This window comes from Centroberyx affinis, unplaced genomic scaffold (assembly GCF_046629955.1).
Source record: "Centroberyx affinis isolate AG114_WGS23_722 - 3 ecotype Tasmania unplaced genomic scaffold, CSIRO-AGI_Caff_v1 ptg005694l_1, whole genome shotgun sequence".
Taxonomy (NCBI): Eukaryota; Metazoa; Chordata; class Actinopteri; order Beryciformes; family Berycidae; genus Centroberyx; species Centroberyx affinis.
The window spans coordinates 73,281-98,529 of NW_027282871.1; the positions used below are offsets into that span (position 1 = coordinate 73,281).

Genomic DNA, 25,249 nt, shown 5'->3' on the forward strand with positions numbered 1-25,249 from the left:
TAAAATGGATACATACTTTACCCTGCATTGACCATGTGAAAGACAGTTTAAATGATCAATATATTATACAGTTTGTGAACAGGTAAAAACACGATTACATTTCAAAATAGTCTTGTTTATGTCAAGTTTTTGACATTGCCTCCATTATTTGATTTACACATTGTGATACATCACATCAGAGAGATGTTTTCCTTTACATAATATAATCAAAGTCATACACAAATGCACTTTCTGGCATCAAACATTTAAAATATTCCCTGTTCAATGGTATACCACAGTATTTGAAATAGTATGCTTATAAGCAGCTGATAATTGTGTCAATATCAGGTAGAGAGAGAAAGTGCATTCAGATATGCTAAGTAGGTAAATTATTGATAAATCAACGCCCGACTCTATACATAACTGCATACTTAAAAGGTTATGCATGCAAATTTGGTGCTAATAAAGGGGATGCCATCTGCCTCCATCCCTCCAATCACAAGAATCAGAAGTAAGAGAGGATGCTTTCACATAAGATAGGTTTTAAGCATCACAAATTGATTTCATTTCATCTTCAAATTTAGTCTCTACGTCGACTCCATGGTCAAAATCTTCTTACTGTTGTAGAAGTTACTGACAAGCTGATCATACAACTAGCATTCAAACAATGAAAAATGAAAAATAACTGTTCAAGCTGATGGCTTGAAAAATATTTGTTTGTCCATCACACGCAAGTTTACTGAAAATGAACAACCCCACAATCACTTAAAGCAAAACTAATATCTGTTAAAATAGGCACAAAATATTGTATAGAGTGGAGAAGTCATGTGATTTCCCTGAAAGTATTTTGACCATTGATGTGTAGCATTGGGATCGCACCATAGACTGGGATCAACGTGATTCCACTCCTTCAATCAGTCATAAAAATGGTCAAATGACACATAAGTGCATCTTAAATTTTAACATTGTTAAAACATTGTAGACAAAAATAAAAAAATTTCAAAGGTATAAAACTGAATGAAAAACTTATGTGATAATTTGTATTGCTTGATATATTCAGATGGTGAAAATGGTGAAAATACTTCTAGAAACCATGTGACTTTGCTCTATAAATGAACAAAATTTTCAGGCAGTAGAGTATTTTGTGCTTATTATTAGGCTTGTGACTAACAATATAGATATTTAATTTTCCCATGCACATGTAAGCAGCTGTTGTATATACTATACTATCCTCTATGTATGGCATGTACAAAGTACAGGTAAACCTCAATAAACACCAACGTAAAGACATTCCTGGTGGCTCTGTAATGGTGGGGATGCTGTTTTTGGCATAGTTTTGGTTCACTCAGTTCATAGGAGGCAAGGGCACAACTAACAATACTACTGAGTGTTAACTTGGCCTTCAATCGTCATGATAGCTATAGAAAAAGCTAATGTTGTGCTGAAATCTTGGTGGATGATGAACATAGTATTCAAGACTGATACTACAGTTAAAAAAGTTTGCTAGTTCTTAATCTGTCTAATAAAGTAATGGTATAAATTATGGTTGGCCTGGCTTCTCCTTGAGTGCAGTGGACTAGTCTAGATTTAAGAAAATTAACATTTTTAACTGGGTTGACCATCCCTTTAAGAAGGTCATAAGTTATGGGTAACATTTTCTCACTCCTCAAACCATTGGGTGACCACTTGTACTTTGTTGGCACTGTCATCCTAGACGACGCCATTGTAATTGAAAAAGAAATGCATCATCAGATGAAAGTTGCACTTCAGAATTATTGTCAGTATTGATTAGAAAATGCTAGTGATGCCATGTCGGGGAGCGCACCCCGCACTAATACAGAGTCACCAGAGCCAGTTGCTGTTTGCCTTTCCTCTATTTTGACATTATTTGACAGCAATGTTTTTTCTTCTGGAGAGTATGATTAATTGACTCGTATGCACGTACCTGCGCCAGCTTCATCATCATGTGGGCAAAGACATGGAGGAACCCAACTACAGCATCCCACAGCCTGCTGTGGGCCAGGGACTGCTGGTTCCCTGTACAGGGGCCCTGAGGACAGGAGACCGTGAGTCACACACGACAGGAACAAACAAGCAGATAAATGTCTGATTTATTCAAACCTTACCTGAATATACTCAGTCAGACTGTTGAAAATCTGTTTAGCTACTGTCATAGCTTTGGAGAAATTCTTCTTCCCCGGTTCATCAATGATGTCCTTGCCAGAGTAATACCAGTAGAAATCACTGATAGACTCCTTGATAGAGAAAGTGAGAAGGACATGTCAAATGTATTCAAATTTAATTCCACTACAAAAAAGTATTGCACTGTTCTTTACACAGATAAATAGTGTTTAAACAATTCTTATGTACTTAATCAGATTAACAGATCAAAATGTTTTACCATTTTTGTTGTCCTTTTGGGCCAATTTGAAATGATTTTACACATATAGTATAAATAGTATTAAATAGTATATGTACTATAGTGTTCATTTTGAAATAGTCATTAAGTGGTCATTAAATAGCCATTTTGTTTAAACAATGTTGATTTATCTCAGACCGCTCTTATACACTGCAGAATTAGTCTATATTGGAAAAAAAATCCCTTACAGAAATACCAAATGGCAAAAAAATAGAATAATGGTCCAGCAGGAAAAGTTGTACAGCAAGGTTAGCTGGGTATGAACACCAGGTTTTGTGCCAATATGATCCACAGTTTGAGATACAGTATGACCTTTTAAAGTTTTCATTTTTGAGCTTTATTAATAGCACCCCTGTTAGGCCAAATCACATTATACGAGGGTCTGGAAGGTGTCGTCCTCACTGTACCTGCAATCGGAGGAGGTAATCTACTGTGCAGATGATGATGTTGATGGTAGTTGTGCTGCCTGTCTGCGTACGCAAGTAGTTCTGAAAATCTGCAGCAAAACAGAACACCACTTGAAAAGTCTGGCAACATTTGACTGTCTTAATAATTTCACAAGATTAGTTTGTTTATGTTGACTTTTGTTGAAACTTTACTCTCATTCAAGACACGAGTCATTCTCACCGTTATTGTGGCCCTCACAGAGCAGCTGCAAGAAACGGAAGAGGTCACACGTGAACTCGTCGTCTGCCATGACTTTCTCACCTAAAGAAAAAAAAAATGCAAACGAAAGCATCAAAGTAAACCTCAAAATCTGGTTGCATACAATGGTGAACAGGCTTACTGGGGATTATTGAAACAGTGCAGCTCATCTGCCTGTTTGCCTGTGTGTAAGCAGCATAAGAATCCTTATGAATAATAATAATTTCCCAGCTTGTCATCATTTCCCCATGTATTGCAATAACCACCTTGGACTTTGTTTTTACCACCATGGGAAGTATGATGAAATACAACTTGATGAAATAGGAAAAGTAAAGAAAAAGCATACTAAACTAATAATGAAATTGACAAAACAAATACTAATGAATGGTGCAATGGTCTGACATACAGTAAAGTGTAAAACTACACAGATATCGTCAGCATCACATGCATAAAAATAACACAAAAACAAGTTGTCAATTAAAAAGTTAACACAAATTAAGACATAAAATACACAGTCATATTAACAACACATATAGATCAAACAGACAATAATACTGGACCGTGGTCTTGAACACATAGCATGACAATTATAACAGTGCTGTACTGTACACACACAGACACAGAATCATGCAGCACAGACCAAGTGTGCTTGTTTAATGTAGCAGAATTAAATGGCAGAGAGGTTGGGGCATTGTCCAAGAAAAAGCAACATGTTGAAGGGAATCCAGTGCAAATTACAGAGGGGAATATAAAGAGGTTGCTAGAATTTCATCTGATAGAACTTCATCTGATAGAAGCTTAGCATAAGATTCTCAAATGATGAAATTAATCGCTTTTGGTACCAGAGATTAGCATCAAGTTTTCACCAATAGTGTTGTTTGATTAACAGAGAAGACCAGATTCCATTCATCGCCTTTTGGAGCGAGCGAGAAGGGTGAAGAGGAGCGTGAGCTGTGAAAAGAGGAAGATGGACAGTGGCAACCAATCCTCTCTTGGTCGAATTTCAGCGTTAAAGAGATAGAAGCCAAGAGGGACAGGGGAGAGAAAGAGGAGGAGGAGAACAGGAAGACAGATGGACAGAAACATGATTTACCCCGATCTATGTTCGAGTCTGAGGGCCATGAAAGGAGGGACAAGGGAGAGGAGGCAGTGATCGTGGGGAAGGGAGAGAGGATCAGTGTGTTGACAACAGTAGAGGACTAAGAGATGAGGAGGGGGAGATTAACAACATTCCATGGCAAATTCATTCAAATACAATTTAAAATGAACTTCCAGAATTAGATGACAAGAACACAATAGGGAAAACAGTAGGTGAAGCCCAATAGGCCCTTTTCACATTCTGTTTCTGCATTGCGAAACCGGTGCATTACAAATTCCTGTTGCCAGCTATGGCCTTCACTAAATCGCTCCACAACCCGCCCAAAATTTTAATTTGTTTTGTATCTAGTGCTAGTAACCATTACAATTTTGTTTTTGTTGGATTGGTTTGTCAATAAGTCGCAAAAAGAAACTTTCCACAGGAAGTTGTAATGCACCGGTTTCTCAGCATGGAAGCTGTTACCATGACAATGTGAAAAGGGCCTATTAGCAGGTGAATCTACTAGACGTAATGGAGAAAAAACAACTCATACAAATATTAAAAATTTGAATTCCTAAACAGTTATCAAAGTGTTAATCATATTTTAGGTTAGGAGATCATCCAATTAAATTCAAGAACTTATACAGTAAATGTCACAAATGAGGAACATTTAGAGGAAGATTAATTGAATTAATAGGAGAAGCTTCTGCTCAGAACGCCTATTAATTCAATCATTTTGATTAATTTGTTTTTGTATGTCGATGATGATGTGGCAAAAACCTTCTCCAAGTCACATAAGCATCACTGGACCAAGCACTACTTGATCTGTATTTTTTTATTTGGACTATTCTGTCTGGCTATAATATTAGGTTCTGAATAAAGCCATCTCTCCATTTATCCCTTGTTAGATTAGGGCCATGTAGGCTTAGCACCTGTTGTGTAATAGGAGTGTTACTGTCATTATTTGTGCTCTTGAGTTGAAAGTTAATGTGCAATGGTTATTCTAATCATTGTTACTGATGTCATGTGGTTTGATGATTTTTGAGTTTCGTTACTGCAAATGATTTCTATAGTCTCTTCAGATTTGCTGTGAATCTATTGTCTACTCTATTGTTGTGCTATACATAGCAAAGCAAGATTAGTCTATGTGCATTCCTTACTCAGACAAGATGTGTGTCATGCATGTCATGTCATACATACAGTGCCATACGTATTTCATTGCTGGATATTGTGTATTGTATTTATTATTTGCAGATATTGAGGTGGGTAGGGAACCCTGCACAGTGTGTATTCAACAATCTATTCTGCACCTGTGAAATATGCAGATCAAATATGACCTGTATATACTGTAGGCCCTATTATGTTTGTTAAATGATGCTGATAAGCAGTATGGAAACTTACTGGTGCCCTCCTCTGAAACCATGCCCAGACCCTCTGCCTTGTTCTGCCTCTCAAAGGCATTCAGATCCAGGACACTGCAGAAGACATAACCCTTGTTTTTTTTAGATGTACAGTCCCCACAGTTCAAATAAATGTCCCTACTTTATTCTATTAATCAGAAGCTGAACATTTTAAGAGTGACTGACCAGCATGTCTGCATCAATGCCTGGACACTCAGGAAGAAGCCTACATCCTTCTTATCCTTCAAGTACTCCAGCATTTTCTGCCAAAAGAAAGTGGGGAAAATCCACAAGTAAGTATTTGCTCTTTTAAAAATAACTTCAAATTTAAAACGACATAATCCAAAGATCTTGCTTCCACAAGACATACCTGTTGAACCTCACTGTTTCCGCCGTTTAGGATAGAGATACCCAACTTCAGGGTAGATGACACCATGGGCCCAGTCTCACCTATATACAGGAAAAGATGATTTCCAGATGTGGAGAGGATATGTAAGATAATACATTCCACCACAATGCAGGTAGGTTTGTGTGGTAAAAGCTTATACAGAACATAATAAAGAAGAACACCTTTGCAGGCACTGATCATTTGCAGGACCATCTCTGCAGCTCCACGGTTATGAAGTCTGGACTGCTGGTACAGGAGTCTTTGTTTCTCCATTTCTTTTTCCTGCGATGGACACAAATATTAGGACTGTGGCCTGATGTTTTGTATTCCACACAGCCTGCATTCACGCTCCATTCACTCAAATCCCTGACTTTGCACTGTCTAACTTCTAATCAACTTGCCGATTTTGTTTTTCTTCAAATGGAATACAGCTGTACTGTGAATAGGCACTTTATGCATCTGTACATAAAATGATCTCTAAGGAAATTGGTGATAACGTCTGTCAATTACTGATTTATGAAATAATGTTTGTTCCCTTTCTTTCATGTCCAAATATTCTGACGTAATGCTCACTCTTTCCTCTTTGCTATTCAATGCTGTTTTTTCACAGGCATTTGCATCATGGCTACTTACTTACTGTCCATCCATTTAAAGTATCTGTCTGTCTCTTGCACACATTCTCTCATCCCACTTTATTAGTCATGGAGTTGTTACACTACTTCTTCACGTTTGCTGGCTGGAGCAAGCGTTGGACTACAGCAAACAGCCCTGATGGCCTTGTCTTTTGCAGCGGGAGCCACTGCAAACGGCCATACAGTTTACCAAAGTGTCTTCATTGGTGCTGTTTTGCCTTATTCTGTATCAAAGACATTTCATTGCCATTTCATAGGAGAGTGCCTTTGCTTTAGGAAATGCTTTGATTTATTCATACACAGTAAAATAAACCAAAACATTCCTTAGCCTCTGAATGACCTTTACTTTAAATCTCAACCTGTGCAAATGTAAAATAGGTACAGTATAATATTCAACATACTGGGGATGCAAATATCATTTATAATCAAGGTAAAAGGTAAGGGTTGTCGAATGAATATCACTGAATATCACTGAATATTCAGTGAATATCACTGAATGAATATCACTGAATATCACTCATCAATTCCTCTGTTTAGCCATATTACAGACCCACTCATAGCATCCCACCCTCCTGAACCTCCCAAAGCTACCCCAAACACCACCCACCCACCAACCCACCCACCCAACCAACCACCCACCCACCCACATATGCCTGGCCATGGTCTACCCACTATGTGTGATGCAGTTGGACCTCATACTTGCAGCGCAGTAACTGATTATGTAATGAAACCTGGCTCTGAACTATGAACTATGGGATGTATGCAAGTTGTGGATATCTTTGTAGTTTTCATTATATGTGCATGGGAATTACAGCTTTGGCTGTTGTGTGTTCTACACTGGCTTTCACTGTAGTCTGTCAGTAAGCTAGGTAAGTTGGGAAAGGGACATTGATTAATAGCATTCAGTTAATAAAAATTAAAGTGTTATGAAGGTGAGAGGGGTTATATGGAGCGAGGGAGAGGGAAAGAGAGAAAGAAAATGGAACAGATATATATAGACAGGAAAGAGTGACATCACTGGTCAATAAGTCAGTGTTCAGTTATATTCACCATCAATTCTGTTAGAGATTTAAATAATTTCAGTGGTGTTTGACAACACTTGTGCTGTCATTCTCTGGCCTTCTGTCCAGTCTTTTAGCAGGTTCAACTCCAATACCTGTCAACTTCATATATCTAAAGGCTTTCATTTCAAAACTTTTTTGGTATGCGTTTTCTTTAATTTCCCAGTGACAAATCATGTTCACAAGAACAGAATTGTTTGGATGGAGCACTTTAATAAATGCATGTAAAAAGGTTCATTTTTCTGAAGTTTCTATGTTCAGTTTTCTCAGCTCCTACACGATTTAGAAAATATGAACACCATACACAAAGAACCAGAAAACACGTTGCTTTGATTTTGCAATAACTGAACACTGTACAGGAGACATGCACTTGATCAAAAATGCAACACAGATGGGGCTTTTCCCCTTATGAATTTCCAGGGACAAGACCAACCTTCCACCTTGATCTTTTCTTTAGCAGGCTCAATGTATAGTGACATGTTTTGTGGAACAGCTCCTTTTTATAGTGACGTGAACATTCAGCCTATAAATGAGTCCAGTGCCTGAGACTCAGAAAGGAGACTTGTGACATGTAGCAAAGGCATTTGCCTGAACAGTGGCAGCTGTTTTGAATATTCCAACTTACTGAGTCTCACGCAAAGTCCACACACAGGTACAGCCAATCAAAGTTAACCATGACACAGCACAAAAGCCCTTACTATCCAATCCAATACTGTGAGCTACATAAAGGAAACTGTTTGATTTATTTATTCCTTTAGAATGGAGTTGTTTTCCTGTAATGTATGGTAGTCTACATGATGTGACAGGATTACCTTTGGGCAACCTTTCTTCTTATACATTGATCATTATTATTATTATTATTATTATTATTATTATTATTGAAGGACCAATCCAGATTTGGGGGATGGCACACCCTACTGTTGATTAATTACTGTGATACGGCTAAACAGTAATATTAAATGTATTTTAAAGTGGTAAATGGTTTGTATGTTTGTATAGTTTGTAAAGACTGGAGGGAGGATAAATTACCTGCTTTTGAGCTATGGTGAGATTGTTGCGAATAGAATAAAATCTGTGTGCATAAAGCAACTGATATTATAAAAAAAAAAAGAAGAAAAATCTGGATTGGGGCTTTAACAAACAAGTCAACTCAAACTCACAAGTATGAAGCACAACATACGAACAGAAGAGACAGAGCACAGACAGAACAGACAGGAGCGATGAGACAAAAGAGAGAGACAGAGATGTGGGCGTGGAGTAATGCTCAGTGAATGATGAGGTCACTCAATGCGTTGAGAGCTACCGCTCCACTGTGTTCCCGGTCCCCAGCCCCTGGCCGCCCATTACCAGTTCTGACTGTCGCACCTCAAAGGACATCTCATCCTCAGCACTTTCCACCACCTCCTCTCCCCCTTCTTCCTCCTCACCAATATGGCAACTCTAAAACACACAAACACAGAGGAAAGGGGAAAAAGAACATAAGCATTGCAAATTACTGTCACACGCTATTTCAAAACTCGACTGATATCCCAAAATGCATCTCAAATCTAATGAAATGACTCACCTTTGCCATAATATCTGCATATGCCATATAAAGATGATCTGTATCAAGTTTACTGTAACAGGGACAAGAGAAGACAGGTGCAACATGATGAGAAGTGCATTTATTAGTGTTGAAAAATTAACTGAACTTTTAACTACTGTATGCAGGAGTTGTCTAATACATTTGCAAACTCTGAATACCATGTTGCACTGCATTCATACTACGACATTATAACAGCGAGGGCCTATCTAACCTCTTTTCTGTTAGAGCAGTGCGGCTGAAATGCAGAATGAGCTGGTGAAGGGGGTCTGGCTTGGTTTCCGTCTCCTCCTCCTCGTCTCCTTCCTCTTGCTCCATGGCTTTCTGGGATACGGAGAGAGGGGGATGAGAGAGGGGGATGAGTGACAGCTGCGACAAACCTCCACAGACAAAACGGCGGACACTCACAGACAAGTCATCGATCATCCTGTCTTCAAAGGAGTAACCCTCAGTTTGGATCCAGTTGCGTTTGTATCCCTCAAGGAACATGTTTGAAGCTCTGTGCCTGCAGTGAAAATCATTTCACCGTGTTCAAGCAACTGGTAGAGCTATTTCATGAACGTCCCATATGTGTTAATTCCCTTAAGGACAGGTGTGGCTTTCTCACCTTGGAAGGTTGTAGAGTGGCGTCATCCTGAAGCAGGCGACCACAGCCCGGCGTCTCTGCTTGGACAACAGCTTGTGCCACACCATCTTCTTGGATTTAAAGGGATGCTCCGTCTACACCAGAAAAGGTAGACATTGGCAAAATAGCAACAAGAGCGTTCCTGTGGAAACTTAACCAGCAGAAATAAAACCTTTTTAACACTTTCAAGTCTTATTTGTGAATTTTCAACTCTAATATCTGGACCGTATGAGTCAAATATTTTGAACACTGCTGTGCTTAACCATAATGTTGAAAACTGTAGTCAAGATTTGAGAAGATTTGATAGTACTGAATCTTGAAGTCAAGATATGCTGATTTGCTGATGGTGCTAACTTGGAGTTACAGTTACTGATGTTTCCCTTTTTAGTGTGCCTGCAAAGCGACATACCTCTGTTCTTCCTCACATTTCTTCTACTTTCTCTTCTTCCACCCAACTTTTGATTGATTTCTCTTATTTTTAAAAGCTTTCTCATTTCTTCTGTGAGGCTATTTATAAACTACAGCCACTGCAGGTAAGTTTGAAGAAAAACAGTTAACATTAATGCCCTAAGCTCAGCCTCTGCCCTTTCACACAGACCCACCCAGCCAGCAGTAATGAGCGACAGGTGATTGACACCACAGAGCGATGCCCTCCTGCTCCAGCCTCAACAGGTCAAATGCTGGAGCCACAAAAGTTCATTTGAAAGCAAATAACAGAGCAATGTATATAATCAATATTACTGAGATTCTGACATATTATCTTACTCATTTATGTTCAGCCAACATGGGGATTAATTTTGCTGAATTCAGACAAAACTTATAAAACCTACCTGTGGGGGCATTAAGCACGTATTTGAAGCACTTTCACTTCATTTAATACTCTATGGTGGGATCCCTGATTTTCTGTTTTCCAAATCATTCTGCTCACACACATTCTATACTATCATATTGGATCTTTCCTATCCCAATGCTTAATGAACTTCACGGCACTATTTCTGAAATACTAAAGGATTCCACCATACTGCAAACACAAGCATGCACACACACCCATACACACACTTTCCTTTAGGAAAATGTACTTTGTCACCTTTTTTCTATTATGCTGTTGCTATTTTTAAAAGTCTCCATAAAATAATGAGCAGCTAAAAAAAAATGTTGCGATAAAGACTTATTTTATTTAGTCACATTTTTTCTGATATAAAATGCAGTTTAAAGTCCCTAAAATAATTAATCTGTTTCCGTCATCCATCCATCTCTGCAGTCCCACCTCACACGGTATACGCTGGAGATACAGTAAGTGTGTTGAGTGTAAGTGCGGTGCGAGTGTGGTGGCTCACCACTTCAATGTGATAGAGGACAGCAGAAACCTCCTGCACTCTCTTCACAACTTTTACTGGGGCATCAGCGTCCTCAGCCTTCCCTGCCATCTCCTTGTACAGAGCCATCTGCCAGCGCATGGAGGGGTTGTCCACCTTTACACAACACAACACAAACAGGGACACAGGGCAAAGCTGTCTGAAAAGTGCAGTAACTGGGGGGCGGATCTGATAAATTAGGCTATTAGCACAAATCTAATACCAGGAGCAGTAAATACTACGTTATGGGACCGGCAGACAGCTAAAGAAAGACACCACTTACAGAGCCAACCAATTACCTTGCCCTGAAGATGAAGGTTGTTTTGCAGGAACTCTCTCACTTCTTCATCAGTGTCTCTCTGTAAGGTAAACAACCATTTATCAGTTATCGTCCTCTGGTGTTTGCTTTTGAAATGGTTTGGGAGATCACTAGCTACCAGGTAACACTGATTCTCACACACACTGAGGATTGTATCACAGTATTCCATGTGATACAAATCGGAAAACACTTGTTTACCAGAATCATGCTCATTCAAAGGCAGAAAAAACTACCAAAGAGTATCGGATCTTGGCCAAGTTGATGAGCTCCTGATCGGCGGGAGAGCACATGTTGAGGCCTATGGGGAGCATCTTTTTCAAGGCAGCCACGATAAGTGAAGTCTGAACAGAGTAACGGTCTCCCCGTCTCTTCTTCTTGGTACGCTCCGTATCTGAGCCCCCACCCTGAAAAAAGGATAAGGGACCAAAAGGCATTCACGGCTTCTCATAAAACGCCAGAGCAACAAATGTGCGAGGAACTATACCACAGTTAACACGGCTTTGCATTGAACACATGACAGCCTTGATTCAATGCCAGGCACACTCACTTTCATGGATAGAAGCCCTCATCAATAAAACCATCTTTCCCATAATGGTAAGCATCACTATGACACTACTACAGCACAAATGCAACTGATTCTACAGTAAATGCTACTGTACATCACACACAGTAACACTGGATAAAGAAATACGAGGAAATACCTTTCCTTTTGACTTCTGTATAAAAATGGAGAACAAAACATGAGTTTGGAAAGTAAATTTGTCAACATGTTCAACATTTCTCTGCAATTCATGACACACCTAGGTGATCATTTTAACATTATTGTGTTTTTATGTTTATCACACAATTTCCTGTTGAACATCATCCTACCTTTTGGTAAAGGTATTTGGGGCATTACACAATGCTCCACCTCTCTTGACAATGTGATAACAGCAGATTTGTATATGAAGAAATACCCAGTTAACACTTCACTGGGGATCCTAATGAACATAGTTTACTGTCACTCTAGGTGTAAGTACAAAGGATGTGCCTCAATGTTAATGTCTATCTCCTGTGATTCTATGATTCCCCCCAAATATAAAAATATCATGATCTCTCTGAGCTCAGGCTGGTAAGGAGAGGGTGTGGTGGAAATGTGAGGGCAAAGTTGGGAAATGGCTAGCTTTGGGAAAGGGAAGTTGGAAGGAGTGATTCTTAGCTGTAGGAGAGTAAATCAGTGAAATTGCAGTGATAAAACATGCAATAGAAAACAGATTTCATTCAAGTAGCAACCCACTCAGCATTCAATAGAAAAGAAAAATGGTTAAAACAAACCCGCTGCAGTTCTCTGTACTTGTGAGTAAATTATTGCAACAACAGCAGAACGTCATTAAAGATTAAAATGTTACACGATGTTGCAGAGCAAAACTCCAATAGAATACGCACAACACTATTTATGTTTAGCATCACATGGATGGAAATTAGAATTAGACTAAAGAGCTACACAATTCTAAAATCACACAGCTATAACAGACTGTCTGTGGGATTTGTCCCTGTGCTCCCCTCCCGCACTCCTGTCCTGTTTCTGTGAGGCTACATTGCCTCTGTTATCTGCTCTTCCTGGCATCCTCTATTAGCATATGTGTGAGAGCATACAATATATTCATGCACTTTGTAATTTGCATGTGTAGTCCATTTGATGCTTATTCTGCGTATGGGTCATACAGTATTAAGATTTCAGCCATGGAAGTGGAGATAGCAAGAGGATCACACAGTAATGGCTGCCTCACGGAACAGGATAGGATGCAAAGCCGCTCTACAGATAGAGAATGTCAAGTAGCTAAATCTAACAGTATTGATAAGGGGGAGTAGTCATTTAGCACTGCGGCAAAATGTGTTTAGCTAAACGTGTGGTGTGTGTGTATGCATGCATGCATGTTGGTGTATGCATGTGCTTGTAAGTGAAAGATGTGTTTACGGTATGTACGCCAAATAGCAATGTTTCTCAAAGGATGCACTCAAGGGGTGGGGGGCTATTTTGTTGCACATGAAGACATCTTTTTGACTTTTTTTCTTTTTGCAGCCCTCTAACCATTCATAGCCTACTCTATACGGTTATTTACACTATTGAATCCTAAGTGAGTTTCAGGCACAAATTTTAGATTTCAAAAGGCTTAAAGTGGCATGACTATAGTCGAGACTGAGCCAACCATTCTGGAAGAAGGCTAAAGAGCCTCTAAGCTACCTGTTAACAATGGTAACATGGTCAGCCATATATAAATGAATATAACTGAGGGGCAAAACTTGTGTACTGTATTCAGCGACAGCACCCAGCACCACTCAGATTATTTGCAGCTATGAGGCACTGGATGCACTTGATATGGTTCACTGGCCTTCACCAGGTTTGAAGACTGTATTATAGTGTTGTGTACTGTGAAGCTTGCCTTGCAGAAACAAAGGCTACATTTTACAAGCAGGGCCTATCCATTAATTGCCTGGAACCAGCCCCCTTCAGGACGGCTGGTTCCAGGAAAATTAAATTATGGCTATATTGGAAATACAGGAAGAGGCCAGAATCCTCCTGGCTTTGGCACATATGGAACCCCAGCTATTAGGTTTTAAGTGTTTCTTGGGGTGCCATGGTCAGAACTGGGCAAGCCAATCCCCAAAGCCCCCCAACCGCCCCAAGTTGAATAATTTCAAACAGTATCAGTGCTAGAGATAACTCAAAGCAGGGTCAGCCACTTCTTCAATTCAGTGCCAGTGTGTTATGAAAGACTAGTTTAGAGGAAACAGGGTGCAAAGCATTTCAGGGAAGATTTTAGAAAAGAAGTGTGATTAAACTTATTGGGTAAGTTCAGGGTCATTTTGAGTACATTCTACACTGGGAACCGAATGAATGTTTCCAGGAACCTGAAGTTAAGCACCAGGTCATGTGTTAGCGGGTGTGGGTACCAGGTAGTGTAAATGGGAACTAAACCATGATGTGCCATGGCTTTTCCAGGGAGGAATGACGAAAGAGCACAGAGAGGAGGACTAACATCATCCCCTAGAGGCAAAAAGCTGCATTACAAAAGCTACAGATCAACCAACCTTCAACGAAAAGAAACAAAAGACATAGTAGGAAGACTCCAACCCAACTATGATCAGCTAAGAGCAAACTCAATGACAGGATGATGGCACTGTGCTCTCACCGCCGCCTCGGGCTTGGTGTAAAGCCCAGTGCCATGAGCCCAACTCTACAGCAGAGTACTTTCATCAAGCGCCTCCAGACTCCCCCCCTCACACACTGGCAGGACTGGGGATGGCCCGCAGATAGGGCCGGCCCTATTGTCCAGTGATCCTTTATGACAATAGTGTAAATGTCTCTCCTTACTGTGTATTCATCGCGTTTTTTGATTATGTGGAATGTCACATAAAATCATTTTTAAAAGTCGATCTCTAAATCAGTAGATTTTTGTTTGAGTCATGAAGTGTTCCAATCTAACATTGCGTGTCAGTGTCCATGTATGCAAGCACAGGCTTGTAAATCAGTGTAATGCAATACTGATGACAGTGTAAGTGGATCCAAACTATAACTGTCGCTCCTATGAAGAAAAGACTGGCAAGGATTTTCATATCCTATTCCTATAAATAAATGTATATTTATAGCAATGACAAATTCTAGAGTGAGTTTTGTTCCACTGATGATGCATTGCAAGGTATTAGCAGCTAAGTGTATATAGCTGCATGTACAGAGAAACTATTTGTCACTGGTACTGGATTTGGTGTGTCATGTCATGTTTCTCTAAGTGGAATGTGCACTTGTCTGTGTCTGTGTCTGTGTGTGTGTCTGTGTGTGCATGTATGCATGTGTACGTGTGTGTGTCTTTGTGAATGTGCTTGGGTGTGTGTGGATCTGATGTGCCAGTGTGCTGGAGAGGTTGATGAAAAGCTCCCCCAAAGTGAGGTGCCATGCGGTCAGCACAGCGGTCGTGCAGGAACAAAGTCTAACCTCTGAGTCCCCGCCCTGGAAACCCAGCAGCAACCCAAAAGAAGAGGACAAGGGACAGCCAGAGAGAGAATATTATTAACACAACTGCTATTGTTCTCAAGCTTACGAATGAAAAAAATCTATAGACATTTCAAACACTGTACCTGGTAAAGATGGTGCATAAGTGCCTTTCTGTCTTGGATTGCATTGTTGGATTATAATCAATGGTACAATACTATGAGCTTCATAAAACATTACTAACCATACTAAATCAAGTGTAAAGTTTGTTAAAGTTAAAATCAGCACAAATGATTAAGGACACAAAGAAAAGAAACCATTGAACACATAAGAAGTAACACAATATGTCAGTAATATAAAGCCTTTTGATCAGAAGAGGGAAGCTGTCCGATTTGAGATCCAACACTAAGCCAGAGTTACTGCAGCAGTGGCTCTTCAGTGAGACAAATTTATACATCCTTTAATCAACTCACCTTGCTCATCTTGCTCTTGCTGTCAGCAGTGAGGAATGACATGTTATTGATCTCATTCATCACCACAAAGTTCTGCTCCTCTCGCTTGAAATTCTGCATAAATATGAGGAAAATAGAGAGAGGAAACATGCAATGAAGTAGGAGTTGTTACAAATAGCTGCGTTCATACGCCAAATGAGCATACTCACATGGGATTTGGACCAGAATATGAAGACCTCTCCAACCATTCGGAACAGCTCTTCTGCATCTGGGTCTGGGCATGTCAACCACCTCGCCCTGTAGCAGAACAAATCACATTAGGGCTCGCCAGTGCTTCATTTGTAAATGATGAGGTCCCAGAACACCAAGTGGTCGGTGTTCCCGCGAGTCGGTCTGGAGGGAAAAGGTTCCGGAACATATCAAGACAACAAGAGCATTGGAGGCACGGTGGTGCTCAGTGCAGCCATATAGCTTACTGTAGACCTAACAGCCTAAACATTACTAAATGACCGACTATATGACCTTAGAGTTCCAACTACTGGGGACCTATAACAATATTTGATTATTGCATAGGCTACATAATGCTCATTTTGTCCAAAATGATGGGAATTTACAAACCTGCCCTTCAAGAAGTGGACTAAAGATGTAACTGCACTGTGCACAACATAAATGCCCACACACTTGGCTGTGAGATATCCTAATCATACATAAACACATCAAGGAAACTGCAATGGCTTCAACCATTTACCAGACAAATTCTGGCTTGAGTAGTTATGCATTCATATTCAACACAAATACTTTCATAGGATATCTATTTTGACCTTAGGAAACAATGTCAGTGAATAATGAAATGACAGCAATAAAACGTGTCATGGTCGTGCCATGCAGCTAGAAGTAGACCTAAACGCGACACTCAGCTGGACCACGCTGGTTTTGAAATGCCCACATTGACGTGGGGCTTACAGACCTTCACGTCAACCAATTATATTACCAATTATTTCTGGACACTCAACATAACATGCGCAATTGCCCACATATTTAACTGCGGGACTTAGAGGTCCGCACTCCAAATAAGTTCTGTTTTCATCTATGCAAATATGAATTTAGATGTTACTGTCCCAGCAGACAGGTACAGTGTTTGAAATGTCTATAGATTTTTTTCGTTCGTAAGCTTGAGAACAATAGCAGTTGTGTTAATAATATTCTCTCTCTGGCTGTCCCTTGTCCTCTTCTTTTGGGTTGCTGCTGGGTTTCCAGGGCGGGGACTCAGAGGTTAGACTTTGTTTGTAACACGTTTACAAAAAAAAAAAACATGCTTACCTTGTCTAATTTTCCAAAAATAGTCCACACAGCGGACATATGGACAGCAAATTCAACTTTTAGCCATGACGATGTCTGAAGTTTAGCATAACACACTCTGCAGAGCAGCTCATTCATGACATGATTACTATGCGCTTGTTGCTACTTTCTAATAGGGTAATCACCTGTCTTCATATGGAAATGAGCCAATTAGGTTTTTGGAAGGGAGGGGAAAGGGTCAACTATTGAGTCAACTATTGGGATTATTACATGGCAGACAAGAAAAAACAAAAAAAAAACTTTCAGAGGTGCCGGGTCCACGCAAATAAGTATCGGAATGCAGGTAGTCCAAAACTGTGAGGTGCCGGATCCTGTTCCGGCAGGATCCGGCACAAATTAAGCACTGGGGCTCGTCAAACACAGAACAGAGTTTGGTTACTGAACAAGGTAAGAAAAGATAAGAGCATACAGTTGCATTGATTTGTCAGTACCACAGTTTAAGTGTGATATGCCAAGCTTCACAGTTCAAAATTCACATCTTCACTTGTGTGTCACCCTACCTGTTGTTGTCCACATAGCGGATGAGGAGAGGGTAGAGCGCATACAAGTCTCTGCAGAGGACAGCGAACTCATCTCGTATGGTGCCGTCCTCCTCATCCCCCTCTGATTTGCCCTCCATGCGCAGATGGTCCTCTTCAGCCACCACCTTTCCTGTGCGCTTCTTCAGCTTCTCCATTGTTGGGATGAAGTGGGACTTGAGCATTTCTGGCTTTGCCCTGCTCACAATAGGCTGTGAAAACACTAGGAGTGAAAGCAAATGGTGTCAGATCAGTTGTACAATATATTCACTCAGGTGTACATTATGACACATAAAAAGGTTTTGTGCGTCCTAGTGGCTCAGTTGGCTAAAGCACGTACCACATGGCATCCTGGGACCTTTGTCACATGTCATCCCTCTCTATCTTCTAAACTTTCCTGTCTATCTCTACTGTCAACTATCAAAATAAAGGCAAAAAAGCCCCAAAAATAATCTTAAAAGAATAATAGTAGTGTGAAAAGCAGCCCTCACCAGCCAACCTCTTCATCCAGGAGGCCTCATCAATACCCAGGTTGTTGACTACAATCTTCATGATGCTGCCCAGCAGCTGGTTGAGGTGCTCTGAGGTGACCTCAGTGCAGACCTGACCCTCCAGCTCAGGGAAGTTCTCAAGTCCTCTCTCCCACCAGCGGGGCAGGTAGTTACACAGCATGGGCAGAGTGATTTCAATCACATGTGGCATCTCAGTGTAACGGGCCCCTGACTCTGCCAAGTCCCCAATCTCCTTCAGCAGAGAATCCAGCTCAGGAATGTCCGGACATAATTCCTGGACCTCGTTGGGAAGGCCCAAGACTTTGAGTGAAAGAGTGAAAGAAGCAAAATTCAGGAACAAGGCTTGGTAAGACAGAAAACAAATGTGAGGATTGGGTAACACACTCACTGGCTCTCTCCCTGGGTGTCTTTGTGGTGTAGACAGAGAAAGCATTGAACTCATTTAGATGGGGCTCCAAGTAAGCTACTGGCATAGCAGCTGCAAGGTGAGCCAGACACTCTCCAAGAGCTGGCCTCTGTCTGAAAATACAAAAGACAAGTGCACAGAATCTCTCACAAGCTACCACTTCTAAATCCCTGTACAGTTCATAACATATGCAGACTGGGACTCACCTCTCAACATGTGGATTCTTGACAGTACCTAGGGAGTAGATGCTGCACATAATGCGATAGCATGACATCTGAAGATCATCCACTGTATGGAAGCAACAGAGACAGATAGTGTAAGAAAAATGTGAGATGAAACAAATACCACATGAAATAGGAATGCCGATGTTATCACTGCACTCACACATGACATCATCTCCAAACTGGTGCTGAGCGATGTGGTCAAACAGGGAGGTAAGAACTGGGAGCAGGGCAATGGTGGTGTAGTTAATGTTCTGGGACACGCCTTTCACTTGCTTTAAATGGAACAGATAGTACAAGAACATGGAGGTGAAAGGTTTAATGTTGAACATACTGTATCAATTGCAACAATGAACAATCAGGGACAGCAGTATATATTCTATAAACACTTACCTGATTGCCTTTAGATACTTTGCCTAGTTTGAGGTTCTCTACCATTTTCTCTATATCATCAGCAGCACTCTCAAAGAATGACCGCAACCCGGCCTTCACAATCTCAGGCCCCGACTTCATCACTGTCCTAATAAAGCAAATCAACAAGAGTACAGTGGAAAACCAGAGAAAATACATATATATATTACATATGATTTCATATCCCTCTTAATGACATTATGCATCTTGCAAAGACCAAAAATAAATGCTGAACCTTGCATCCAATGATCGTGCCAGAATGTGAAGACAGTTAACAATTGCTGGAGCGTCCGTTCCTGCAAAAATTACATAGTACAACAACACAATTCTGCTGTGATGAGGTCCTTTTTAGAATTTCAATCACCACATAGAAAAGAGAGCAAAAAGTTAGAAAGATTGTTGTTGAGAAACTTTGCAGACTTCTTACCAAAAAGAGAAACTCTGTGTCTCACCAGAGCAGACATTTTACAGAAGATACTATAAAGGGAGTGGAAATCAAGGAGGAAAGGACAGGAAAGGAAAGGAAAGGAAAGGAAAGGAAAGGAAAGGAAAGGAAAGGAAAGGAAATTAAAAAAGTAAAAGAAAAGGAAAAGTTGATCATAAGGGGAAACAGTGAAATAAGAGAGGAATATACTGTATAATACACCCCTGTGTGTGTGTGTGTGTGTGTGTGTGTGTGTGTGTGTGTGTGTGTGCGTGTGTGTGTGTGTGTGTGCACACGCATGTGTATGTGTAATAGGGAAAGAGAGGGGAGATTACCTAGCGATCATCTCCTTCTCCTTGTTAGAGGAATGCCCTCCACTACCCAGCACTTTGGCAGGTGTAGACAAGAAGTAGAGGCAGTGGTTCTTGAAGTACTGGTTGATTAGAGGCAACAGGATCTGAGAGACAGGAGTTATCACAAAGAGTTGTGTCATGGGAATAAATTGGGTCTTCAACATTGTGACCACTCCAGACTTAGACAACAGCCTCACCTTGGCAAAGAATTTGATTTCCTGCTCATGAGGAGACTTCTCCACTCGCCCACTGCTTACCACAGCCTCTGTAAGAACACATTGCAAAGTATGATAGTCTCACAATAACAAAAGACCTACTTTAATTTGCCCTGAAACAGTTCTATCGGATGTTACAGTATCCGTTCTCCACCCGGGCCCCACAGTACCAAGATGAGCGATAAATTCCTGGGCGATTTCCATCCATTTCAACAGCTTCTGCAGGAAACCATATGCAAATCTCTTCTCGATAGATGAGATGTCAGACTCCATATCTTTCAGGCCCCTGAAATGAAAAAGAGTAAGGCAATCAAAATTTGATTTTCCTCACTATATAATCAAATGCTGGGTTCAAGCACAAGCAGAGATAGATCTAAAGAGGACTTGTTTGAGTGCCTACTCTTTTGCCTTGTCTTACAATTTCCCAACCTACAATGTGATCACTACTAGATTTTTTGTAGTAAATTTGTTTTACCATCATCACCTACTGAAATAGAGCAGGATAGCCATAAAAATGGTTAAAACATAAAAAAGTAATCCTTCCAATTACCAGAAACTATTTTGGGTGCAGGAGTGCATTTTTCAGACAGGCAGGGATTATAGGGATTTTGATGCAAAAAAAACATGCACACAATTGTCATAGTTGTAGGCGGCCTCAGTGTCCTATTAGCACATTTTTCTTATTTTTTTTTTTTATCAATTATGCCAGTACAATACTGTTGCCACCCTTAGTCTGCTGTTACAGGCCAAGAACCTAATATTCCTTTTATTTTGTTTTTACCAAAAACAGGAACATAAAGCAACTATGATGTTATCTAGTGATTTAATGAAAATGAAGTCTAATTTGAAAACAGATATTATGTGACTTCCTTAGTTTGCTTGATATTTTCTGGTTTTTGCTTGTGTTCCTCTGTAAAGATTTTTGAAAAAAGCACTCTATGAATGACTTTGATTTGATTTGACTTTTCAATCAGTTTTATGACTTGAATCTGCTATACAGTGATGTAAGCACGTGCATCCAATCCCCCACAGTTGCATCAGTCGATTTTAATTGCTTTCAACCTGATCAGCTTCCATGTAACCTACTCTAATCATGTTTGCATCATTTGAATTGGCAGGCCGTCTGAGGGTACTATCTGCTAGAGCCACACAATCAAAATATTAAACAGAAATTATGTTACCAGATTAAATATTTAATTCAATTAGTCAAAAACAAATAAAATGTGACCGTTCAATCTACTGCATTATCACCTCGTGACAGCATATCCATTAAGCTGAAGGAATTTGAGCAGCTCATGAGCCTTCTCTCGATCTCGTGCCTTTTCCTTTGCTGTCAGAGTGTCATAGGGCACCAGCAAAGGATGTGTGCCACCTCCTACACAAAATAAAAACACAATCAAAACTCTTAAAAGACTTAATAAAAGCAAGCAAAACGTGAATTTCATGCGTTGTTCAGGCATGTTCAGGTTCTCTCCTGAAAAATAATCTCTCACCTTTTGACTGCAGCTCCAACTTCTTCTTCCGCCCCCAGGTGTTGTGGTAATTTTCTGCCAGCTGCTCTGCCATAGACTGGAAACAGAGACAAACTATGAACACTGATCAAATACAAAGATTATAGTACAGAAAGTTCAAACATTTACTGCCATACCTGCAGGTCTCTTGAGAGAGCCATGTGTGAGATTTCAATGGGCTGGGGGCTGTAACCATGGCTTGGGTCATAAGTTGCCTAAAAAACACAGAGTTATCATCACATACAGTAGCTAACACTTTTGTCATGACTATAATTCACAACTATCATTCATCCTACAGTTATACCTGTGCAGTCTGGGAGATCTTTCGAGACGCTGCCTTCTTCTTCTCTGACTCTTCTTCTTCTCTAGCTTTATCCATGGTCCACTCCCATGCCAGCATGGCTTTGATGGATTCTTTGATGGGCCAACGGTAGATCTCTTTGTCCTGCCAGGAGAAAAGTCAATAAGATCAGAGGCTGAGACAGATGAACTCAAAGTATAGAAACGATGAGCACACAGCAAGACTGTGAGCTTACCTTCTCTGAGAAAGTTTTGTAAGGTCTGAGCATGGGATGAGTTTTCGCATTTTCATCCAGCACCTCACCGTATGACCAGTTATTCTGAATCTGAAACATGACACACAAATACATATATGGATTACTGGTGTCATTCGTGCCAACAAGTGCATTAGCTTCCTCCTTCCTTGTGGTAATTCTCTATCTATTTTAATACCCAAGAGTCGACACACTAACTATTGTGACTACATATACGCTGAAATGTATTAATCTATCTTTCTTTCACTTAATGCTAGATTGCTTAATATGTAATGCTATAGGACAATAAAATGTCAAAAATCAATTAGCTGAAAGCATTGATTCAATTACTACTTATTTAAGGCTTTTCAAACATCTGAGCACTCTTTCAAGGATATGCAACCTTCAAGCAACCTTTTATTTCTTGCTTTAAAAATAAATTTCTTACAGTACATGGCCTCGACATGTCATTACAGCACAATGAAAAAACAAAAGCCCTACCTTTTCAAAAGCCCACTTGTCATGTGTATATTCAGCGTATTTGTTGATAAAGGGATCCAGCCTCTCAGGGATGATAGTGCTATGGATGGAAAGAATCAGTGGACATTTAGCTCCAACCATGTAACACACATATGACTGGCATGTTGACGAAAATCCACTTTTCAGTCTGTGACATTAAGCTCTCACTTTGTGGTCTCAACCGGTTTAGGATCAAAGTTTCCCTCTGCATCTACTGAGGCCTTTTTCTCTGTTTTGGAGGAGTAGCTGGCGTCCACATAGTCAGGAGGAATGGCTCCGGCGATGGAGCAGATGCACGGCATAGCAATTTTGAAGATCTCAGCGTCAAATTTCTGAAATCACAATAAGCAACTATTACAATATGCCCAGACCCCATCTCACGTGAAAAACAGTTTCATATTGCAAGTAAAGTTCACCTTGTGTGCCAGCGACTCAAAGATGCCCCAGAACAGTTTGCGGGTCAGGTGCAGCTCCTCCTCTGACGAGACACCAAAGTTGGCCCAGCCATTAGGCAGGCAGTAGTATTTCCAACAGCGCTCATAGTGATTGGTCAAAAGCTGCAGGACACCAAAAAATAAAGCAGTAGTCAGCTAATGAAAAACTACTATCAGACCATTTTGATGCTGTTGTCTCACTGAAAGGGCAGTTTTGTTTCAAACAGTTAAAAAGTCGTCATACCTTCAGTGGCATTTTGGCATACTCATTGAGAATGGGCACATCAAACACGAGCCGTCTCAGCAGGTGCTGGAGCATGGATGGACGTAGATGTCTGAGAAATGAAGAAGAATGAAAACACGTCAACTATCGAATCCACCTGGTGGCTTTAAATGTTGTCATGAAGTCAAACTCACTTGCACAAAGCCATGAGGCACTCTTCAATGATGTCTCTCTGGGCCTTTGTGAAGGCTCGTCCGCGAGACAGACGGTAGATCGTATGCAGCATGGAGTCGATCATTATGGCTCGGTGGTCGCTGCCAGCAAAGAGGGGAGCGCACTTGGTGATGAGCGGCAACACAGCTGAACACAGGTAGCGATTCAGAGCAAGGGCCATCTCTGTGGTACTGAAAGCAACCTGTTGGAAAGAGAGAAATTCTGAAGGTGAAATTAACGTAGTAACAGGATTATTACTAGCCATGTTTACAATCCATGGAGAACTGCAGCGTATACACCACAAGGAAATGAGAAACTGCTCTAGGCTCACCGTGTCAAGAGAGGCAGCGGCCCTCATATCAGGCAGGAAGCCCACCTCCAGCACATGGAGCAGGAAGTCCTGGTTGTCAATACCGTACACTCTGTCCAGGAACAGCACCATGGGGGCCTTGTGATCTGGCACAAAACTGGCCGACATCTTTGGTTCTATGATGCTGTTGTCTAGGCATCACATAAGGAAAACATAAAGAAATATTCAGAATAATACAGGAAAAGCTCCAAAAGAGTGTTAAGAGGAACTTGAACAGAAATAGATGCACTCTATCAGATACACTAGACTCCACTTGTGCTCAACTGTGAAAGCAGTTTTGTATAATGATGTAAGTTAAAGGATGACCTGACCACAAAACATTTAACACAATTTATTCACTTTCTGATAAATGCAAGAGCATAAACACTGGCACAACATAATTTTCATGAACCTGTTTTCACAGTATCCTAGGTTTTTCACTTTTCCACTTTAAATCCACTTAACTGTCTGAGTCCGATGCCGTTTGTGTTTACCTTTTCCAAAAGAAGGAATCTGAACAGGAAGGCTGATGACTCCCACCAGATCCTCAATAGGAACCAGAGACCTCAGGATGGCCCTGATCCTCAGAGCCTCACCCTTACCAGCCTGGATCAACTGTAGGAGAGAAAAGATCAATTCCTCTATAAAAAAAAAAAAAAAATCCTATTCCTATTTCCTATTCCTTTCCTAACCACTTTGATAAGTGGCGAGAGGAAACACAGTGTAACAGCTGTTAAGCAACTTACATGCATCTCTGGAGCGCAGCGTCCCAGCAAGTCAATCAAAGCAGAGTAGAAGGACATGATGGCATTTCCCAGGTGCACCCTGCTCTCCTCATGCTGCTCTTCTCCTCCAAACCTACAAAAGGAAAAGACACTGGCTCTAAAACATTCTGCTGCAGAAACAATGGCAGAGACTGAGAACACCCTCAAACCGAAGCTCTTACATAGGGAAGCGTCTGTCTTTCTTAACACTGGGGCCATCCCTTGCAGGATCCTCTGATATTTTGATGGCCTCCTCTATGGCGGCCAGCAGACCGTTACCCCCCTCCCCTCTCAGTGCCGGGCCAAAGCACTCAGGCCTACGAATGAGGAGACGCACCACCACGTTGGCGTTCTCCTCTACGCTCTCTCCTACAGGGCG

General features: G+C 40.7%; 1 protein-coding gene across 1 annotated transcript in view; it reads right to left on the reverse strand.

The window, feature by feature from the left end:
- LOC139667667 (ryanodine receptor 1-like) overlaps window positions 1-25,249 on the reverse strand; it is a 60,309-nt gene that overhangs the window by 12,049 nt on the left and 23,011 nt on the right. The window contains exons 47-91 of the mRNA XM_071547151.1: window positions 25,053-25,239; window positions 24,853-24,964; window positions 24,601-24,721; window positions 24,089-24,258; window positions 23,739-23,959; window positions 23,566-23,656; window positions 23,304-23,444; window positions 23,056-23,219; window positions 22,870-22,948; window positions 22,372-22,461; window positions 22,140-22,280; window positions 21,973-22,050; window positions 21,818-21,893; window positions 21,576-21,699; window positions 20,495-20,610; window positions 20,307-20,374; window positions 20,092-20,213; window positions 19,760-19,809; window positions 19,568-19,628; window positions 19,315-19,441; window positions 19,085-19,196; window positions 18,907-18,988; window positions 18,683-18,813; window positions 18,274-18,594; window positions 17,765-18,005; window positions 16,115-16,202; window positions 15,927-16,019; window positions 15,457-15,471; window positions 11,717-11,887; window positions 11,464-11,523; window positions 11,147-11,281; window positions 9,792-9,904; window positions 9,593-9,689; window positions 9,399-9,508; window positions 9,167-9,218; window positions 8,968-9,042; window positions 6,092-6,191; window positions 5,892-5,971; window positions 5,708-5,784; window positions 5,523-5,596; window positions 4,967-4,993; window positions 3,026-3,106; window positions 2,806-2,894; window positions 2,106-2,234; window positions 1,925-2,029 (exon numbers count right to left, since the gene is read on the reverse strand). Coding sequence (XP_071403252.1) covers window positions 1,925-2,029; window positions 2,106-2,234; window positions 2,806-2,894; window positions 3,026-3,106; window positions 4,967-4,993; window positions 5,523-5,596; window positions 5,708-5,784; window positions 5,892-5,971; window positions 6,092-6,191; window positions 8,968-9,042; window positions 9,167-9,218; window positions 9,399-9,508; window positions 9,593-9,689; window positions 9,792-9,904; window positions 11,147-11,281; window positions 11,464-11,523; window positions 11,717-11,887; window positions 15,457-15,471; window positions 15,927-16,019; window positions 16,115-16,202; window positions 17,765-18,005; window positions 18,274-18,594; window positions 18,683-18,813; window positions 18,907-18,988; window positions 19,085-19,196; window positions 19,315-19,441; window positions 19,568-19,628; window positions 19,760-19,809; window positions 20,092-20,213; window positions 20,307-20,374; window positions 20,495-20,610; window positions 21,576-21,699; window positions 21,818-21,893; window positions 21,973-22,050; window positions 22,140-22,280; window positions 22,372-22,461; window positions 22,870-22,948; window positions 23,056-23,219; window positions 23,304-23,444; window positions 23,566-23,656; window positions 23,739-23,959; window positions 24,089-24,258; window positions 24,601-24,721; window positions 24,853-24,964; window positions 25,053-25,239 — 4,997 coding nt within the window. The remainder of the gene's footprint in view (window positions 1-1,924; window positions 2,030-2,105; window positions 2,235-2,805; window positions 2,895-3,025; window positions 3,107-4,966; window positions 4,994-5,522; window positions 5,597-5,707; window positions 5,785-5,891; window positions 5,972-6,091; window positions 6,192-8,967; window positions 9,043-9,166; window positions 9,219-9,398; window positions 9,509-9,592; window positions 9,690-9,791; window positions 9,905-11,146; window positions 11,282-11,463; window positions 11,524-11,716; window positions 11,888-15,456; window positions 15,472-15,926; window positions 16,020-16,114; window positions 16,203-17,764; window positions 18,006-18,273; window positions 18,595-18,682; window positions 18,814-18,906; window positions 18,989-19,084; window positions 19,197-19,314; window positions 19,442-19,567; window positions 19,629-19,759; window positions 19,810-20,091; window positions 20,214-20,306; window positions 20,375-20,494; window positions 20,611-21,575; window positions 21,700-21,817; window positions 21,894-21,972; window positions 22,051-22,139; window positions 22,281-22,371; window positions 22,462-22,869; window positions 22,949-23,055; window positions 23,220-23,303; window positions 23,445-23,565; window positions 23,657-23,738; window positions 23,960-24,088; window positions 24,259-24,600; window positions 24,722-24,852; window positions 24,965-25,052; window positions 25,240-25,249) is intronic.